The 6559-nt window shown below is 53.0% G+C and overlaps 1 protein-coding gene across 2 annotated transcripts in view; it reads right to left on the minus strand.

Annotated features, from left to right (window-relative positions):
• Positions 1-1451: 1451 nt before the first annotated feature.
• Positions 1452-6559, minus strand: part of LOC105985511 (TIR domain-containing adapter molecule 2-like) — a 9032-nt gene continuing 3924 nt past the window's right edge. The window contains exons 1-2 of one of the 2 annotated variants that reach the window (XM_013016085.1): positions 5821-6007; positions 1452-2256 (exon numbers count right to left, since the gene is read on the minus strand). In XM_013016085.1, coding sequence (XP_012871539.1) covers positions 1471-2196 — 726 coding nt within the window. In that variant the 5' untranslated portion in view covers positions 2197-2256; positions 5821-6007 and the 3' untranslated portion in view covers positions 1452-1470. Of the gene's footprint in view, positions 2257-5820; positions 6008-6559 lie in introns of those variants that run through there. The other variant, XM_013016084.1, reaches the window with a different exon arrangement.

Genomic DNA, 6559 nt, shown 5'->3' on the forward strand with positions numbered 1-6559 from the left:
GGTAACAAAGAAAGAAGAAAATGGACCGGAGAATGGTGGTGAGCTGGGGGGTGGGGGGTGTTCCAGGGTTCAGGTGAACGTTGGGTTCCAAGCAGAGTCACGTGACCTGCTGAGCTGTGCGCACAGCCCATTCCCGGCACTCGGGCCTTGGTGTGGCCCTGGTCTCACGGGCAGCGGTCACAGAGGGTTCGGTGCCAGCAGGGCACACGGGGAGGGGGAAGGCCCAGCATGGGGATGAGAGTCGCACCAACCAAGCTGCAAAGAAGTCCGTGTTCCAGCCCCAGGAGATAATGGAATGGAAACCATTTATCAAACGCCTCCTGTGTTTGTAAAAACCTTATCTCCTTTCGTTCTCCAGGCCAGCCATAAAGACCTCCGAGCTCTGTTTTAAAGTGCGGAAACAGCCCTGCACCGGTGGCTCACGCCTGTCATCCCAGCTGCTCAGGAGGCTGAGATCTGAGGATCCCGGTTCAAAGCCAGCCTGGGCAGCAAAGTCCCTGAGACTCTGATCTCCAATGAACTACCAGAAAACTGGAAGTGGCGCTGTGGCTCAAGTGGTAGAGCGCTCGCCTTGAGCTGAAGAGCTGAGGGACAGCGCCCAGGCCCAGAGTTCAAGACCCACGATCAACAAAAAAACCAAAACCAAAAACAATAAAGTGGAGATTTGTCGCCTGGTAGTTAGGTTTGGTGGAAACATGGCCCAGCCTGAAAGCTTTCTGTATCAGTCCTTGGTCTGTAAAACCAGGGTGTCATTTGCAGAGCTTCTAGAAAGTGTATGGCTAGCTATGCATTCTCTTCTCCAATCAATAACCTTTCTTAGGGTAGCCTTTAAACGCTGACAATTCCAAGTTCATTCACAAAAAGGTTCCCACTGGTAGCTCATACCTGTCATCCTAGCTACTTGGGAGGCTGAGATACCTGAAGATTTGCGGTTCAAAGCCAGCCAGGTAGGAAAGTCCATGAGATTCTTATTTCCAGTTAACGGCAAAAGGTAAGAGGTGGAGGTGTGGTCAGGTGGTAGAGTACCAGCCTTGAATGAGCAAAAATAGCCAAGGGAAGAGCATAAGAGTGTGAGGGTCCTGAGTTCAAGCTGCAGTATTGGTGTGTGCACCCGTGCATGCATGCACACACGTGTGCACACACACACACACACACACAAATATACCCCTTCTTCTCCCCTCCCCCAGCCAATATTAGCCCTGCAGAAATCTCTTGGACCCTAAGAGCATGTACTCTTTCGGTTAAATCTTTCTTGAACTTTGTCTTTCTCAATTTCAGATTACCCAGTGAATTTACACACCAGCAGTCAAACGCGGGTGTTTTATTTCAGGCAGTAAACTGTCTTTTTGTTTTTTTCCTTGCCAGGCCTGGAGCTTGAACTCAGGGCCACAGCGCCACGTCTGGCTTTTTCTGTGTCTGTGGTGCTGAGGAATCGAACCCAGGGCTTCATGCATGCTAGGCAAGAGCACTCTACCACTGAGCCACCTTCCCAGCCCCGGTAAACTGTCTTCGACCTGCGTGTCTTGTCTCCCTCCATATAGTCTGTTGTGTCTTATACACGGAGTCCTTAAAGATCCTCTCCACTTGCGTGGAGAAGCCGCTGCTGTCTTCCTCCAAGGCGTTGATGGTTTGCAGGGCCAGGGGCGTGCGGGCCCGGGGTAGGGCCTTGTTCAGGGGCCGCATGGGTATGACGGAGTTGTACTTGTGCTGCCGGTTCACCGAGTTCATCAGCGACGTGTAGAACTGGAAGTTGCACCAGGTGTCCCGTAAGAAGTTCTCGGTCAGCAGCAAGATGGTCCAGGCGGAGCCGTTCACCGCGTCGTCCAGATTCTGCAGGGGCTGGCGGCCGCAGGGCATCTCCGCGAAGATGAGGCCCGGCCTGATGCCAAAGTCGTTCTGCAGCCGCTCCAGGACCCGGAGCGCCTCGTCGGTGTCGTCCTCCGCGTGCAGTATCACAAACTTGAGGAACACGTCTTGTCCTGCTTCGTCTTCTGGAACCTTCTCCTGGGCCCTGGCTTCCTCCGGCTCTCCGGCCTCTGTGCCGCCACCACCGGGCCCTGCGGTGTCACAGGACGCAGCTTCCCCGGCCCTCTCGGCTGCAGACTCCCGGCGGCCCGCAGCTGTCTCCACGCTGCGCCTTTTATGCCAAGAGAGAGAAAGAGGGCAGGCGTCTATTTTAGACTTCCCGGTACCCATTGCAAGAGTCCAAGGCACGAGAAGAAAGCGTTATCAACTCCTCAGCATTTCCTTTCCAATCTACAAGGAGAAATAACAACAGAGAAGAGTGTCAATCACAGAATTAAACCTTAGCCTGGTGCACCGGCTGCTCACGCCTGTCATCCCAGCTACCCAGGAGGCTGAGATCTGAGGATCGCGGTTCAAAGCCAGCTTGGGCAGGAAGGTCCGTGAGACTCTTATCTCCAATGAACCACCAGAAAACCTGAAGTGGCGCTGTGGCTCAAGTGGTAGAGCGCTCACCTTGAACTAAAGAGCACAGGGACAGCGCCCAGGCCCAGAGCTCAAGCCCCACAACGAACAACAACAAAAAGAATGAAATCTTAGCCGGGCACCGGTGGCTTATGACTGTAATTCTAGCTTCTCAGGAGGCTAAGAGGAGCACAGTTCGAAGCCAGCCTGGAGAGGAAAGTCTCTGGGACTCTTCAAATAAGCACTCAAAAAAACAGAAGTGGAGCTGTAGCTGAAAGTGGTAGAGCACTAGCTTTGAGCACAAAATCTCAGGGACAGAGCCCGGGTCCTGAGTTCAAGCTCCAGAACCAACACACACACACACACACACACACACACACACACACAATCACACCTTACTTGTGAACAGGAATGGGAGAGGAAAATCTAAGGAAATGGGGGGAAAAATCAAAGGAAGGGATGATATTGTCCAAAAAAGAAAAAAAATGTTACTTGGGTGAGGCGTGTGGCTTAGTGGTAGAGTGCTCGCCTAGCACGCACGAAGCCCTGGGTCCGAGTCCTCAGTACCACATACACAGAAAAAGCCAGAAGTGGTGCTGTGGCTCAAGTGGTAGAGTGCTAGCCTTGAGCAAAAGAAGCTCAGGGTCAGTGCCCAGGCCCTGAGTTCAAGCCCCAGGACTGGCAAATAATAATAATAAAACAAAATAATGTATTACTACTCATCTCTGAAGTAGGCGTGGCATGTCAATGGTATGTTAGTATCCTGTCACTGGTCTGATCGCCAGTATGCTTGGTTTCCATCCAGTATCAAATATGCCTCAGTTACACTGGTGCATCAAGCCAGATTAAGGAAATTTTTATTCTTGGTGGTAATGAGATTTGAACTCGAGGCCTCCTGCTGGCTTGGCTGGTGCTCTACCACTTGAGCCATTTCTCCAGCCTGCCTTTTTTTTTGGCTGGTTATTTTAGAGATGGAGTCTTTGAGGAATTTTTTTTTTTTCCTGTTGTGGGGCTTGAACTCTGGGCCTGGGCGCTGTCCCTCAGCTCTTCAGCTCAAGGCTAGCGCTCTACCACTTGAGCCACAGCGCCACTTGTAGCTTTTTCTGCTTCTGTGGTGCTGAGGAATCGAACCCAGGGCTTCATGCATGCAAGGCAAGTGCTCTACCACTGAGCCACCTTCCCAGGCCTTTGAGGAATTGTTTTTCTCCCCTGCCTGGGTTGGCTTTGAACCAAGATCCTCTTTCCTGTCTGAACACTACCCTCTGGTGGCAGATGTCCGTAAAAGCAACCACTGTGTCACTTGTTTAATTCATATTTTTGCTCTTAGTAAATCCTTGATTGTTGTTAATAACCAGGGCTCACGGGAAACTTGTGCTACACGGCAACTTGCCAGGTTTTTGTTTATTTATTTTTCGTTTGTCGTGGGACTTGAACTCTGGGCGCTGTCCCTCAGCTCTTCAGCTCAAGGCAAGCGCTCTACCACTTGAGCCACAGCACCACTTCTGGTTTTCTGAGTGTTTTATTGGAGAGAAGAGTCTCTGGGATTTTCCTGCCTGGGCTGGCTTTGAACTGCAATCCTCAGATCTCAGCCTCCTGAGTAACTAGGATGGCAGGCGTGAGCCACCAGCGCCCGGCCTACCTGCTGGGTTTTACTGATGTAACGACAGGATGGTTTGATGGACAGTTAGGTCCCACAAAGCAGGTACCTTGTTCAAGTATCACGTGACTCCAAACTCTGTGATAGGAGCACTTCACACTGCCTAGACCAAGGTGGGAGATATTTTGTGGGTGGTGATGGTGGTGGTGTGTGTGTGTGTGTGTGTGCACAGTTTCCAAAGACGTTTGGGTATCACAGAAAGAAACATGCTATGATCGTTTTGCACTAGACAAATACCAGCAGGTAGTGAGGAGCTGGTTGAAGTACCTTGGCATGAAGAATGCGCCCCGTATTTCTCTGCAGCCTGGGGTGCTGGCTGACAGTTGTGAGAAGTGCTGTTTTTCCTTCCTTCCCTTCATGTGTGTTTGCTGGTCCCAGGGCTTGCATTCAGGGCCTGGTTGCCGTCCCTGAGCTCTTTTGCTCAGGGTTAGCGCTCTACCACGTGAGCCATGGCTTCACTTCCAACCTTCTTGGTGCTTCATTAGAGGTAAGAATCTCTTGGGGCTGGGAAAGTGGCTCAGTGGTAGAGCGCTTGCCTAGCACGCTTGAAGCCCTGGGTTCGATTCCTGCATACCACATCCACAGATAAAGCTGGAAGTGGTGCTGTGGCTCAAGTGGTAGACGGCTGGCCTGGAGCTCAGGGACAGCGCCCAGGCCCAGGACTGGAAGCAGTGACTATCAGAAATGATGCATTTGTAAGGTTTAAGTCACTTGTTGCTCTGGGCAGTGTGGTTAAGTCTTGCTTGTGTCTGCTACCGCTCCCACCCAGCGTGAGACCCTCGCTTTATCCAGCATGTCCTCTACCACACAGGGGTCATGCAGCAGCTGTCCAGCAGGGGGGATGAGCTGTCCTGGCAGTGACTGAGCTCAGGTAACCTTTACTTTATTTAATGGCGGCTGCCAGGCACAGATGAGCGGTGGTAATCTGATCACAGCACACCTTCTTCTATTGTGTGCTTAGTTACTGTTAATTTCTTTTTGCTGTTGGTGGAGGTGGTCATGGGAGCTTGAACTCTGGGCCTGGACGCTGTCCCTCAGCACTTCAGCTCAAGGCGAGCGCTCTACCATTTGAGCCACAGCGCCACTTCTGGTTTTCTGGTGGTTAAATGGAGGTAAGGATTGTTAGCCTCTCTCCCTCCATCTTCCCGCCTGGTCTGCCACCTCAGACCTTCGGCAAAAACAAAACTGCCTTTCCCTGAAATTAGGTGAGGCAGGCTTTTACCTGAAATCAGATGACACAGGGTTTTACCTGAAATCAGGTGACACAGGGTTTTACCTGAAATCAGGTGACACGGGTGACTGTGATCTCCAATGGCAGCCTCTCCTCCAAAACGCAATTTCCCCCTCCCTTGTTTGTGCAGCTACAACTGCAAATGTTAACCCTTTCCACCACGCTGTGTCCAGCTGTCACGGTCCACGGGACCCTAGCCCCGCTGCTGCTCTCTCCCCACGAGGACGCCTGTCAGGCTACTGACATTAAACTCCTTCTCCTGGGTTTGCAACCACGGGTCCCAGTGATTTTCCGGGGGAAGCCTTAGTTTGGTGCCATGACTCAGGCCGAGACTCTCACGTCCACCAACCTTGCTCTTCTCCCCTCTTGTGAAATCCTAGTTGCTCTGGGGACCCCAACCCCTCCAGCCCACCCAGAAAATCACCCCCTCTCCCCCTGAGCTGGTCTCCCCCATCTCCTAGCGCCCCCACTTCACCCCCACCGGCGGCCATCCACATCCACCCACCTTCCTTGGTGTGTGAGCTCCTTCTGGGAACCCAGATTCCATCGCTGACTTCCGAGAGGCTCGGTACCAAGCTCTGGGACTCTCTCTGGGCCTTTGTGGGGGGGGGGACCCGTGAATCGTGGGGGGATGATTCCTCTCCCCAGCTGCTTAGGACTCTTACTGGCCGAGGAACGTTGGGGGTTGCCCACCGTCCCTGCTAAGTAAGCCCCTACTGCTCGCTCCGCGCCACGGAGCGTCTTCCTCCCCTCTGGGACGTCTTCTTGACCACGTGTGGCCCCTTTCCACGCTTGATGGTGTCTCCAAACACCCACTTCCTGGCACCCTCCATCCCAGCATCCTATGGGGCTCTTACGGCTCCTGTGAGCGCTCAGAACAAAGGGGGAGAGAGTCCCCACAGGCAACATTTGTCTCTCTAAGCCCTCCCTGGGAACCCCCTGCTCCCCCTTCTCCCCCAACATGGCCTCTTCCCTCAGAGCCTGTGCCAGAGCGCGGCCTCCTCCCTCCAGCCTTCCTGCCACATCCTCTCTTTCTTTCCATCTACCACAGGCCGGGTTGCACACAGGCCGGGTTGCACACAGGCCGGGTTGCACACAGGCTGGGTTGCACACAGGCCGGGTTGCACACAGGCTGGGTTGCACTTCAGGATCGCCAACAACAATACCAACAACAAAATTCTCCTTCTACAAGCCCCTTACCTGGAGAAACCTGCTAAACCAGTCTCTCCTTCTCTAAGCTTCTA

Source organism: Dipodomys ordii, unplaced genomic scaffold (assembly GCF_000151885.1).
Source record: "Dipodomys ordii isolate 6190 unplaced genomic scaffold, Dord_2.0 Scaffold29, whole genome shotgun sequence".
In the NCBI taxonomy this organism is placed as follows: Eukaryota; Metazoa; Chordata; class Mammalia; order Rodentia; family Heteromyidae; genus Dipodomys; species Dipodomys ordii.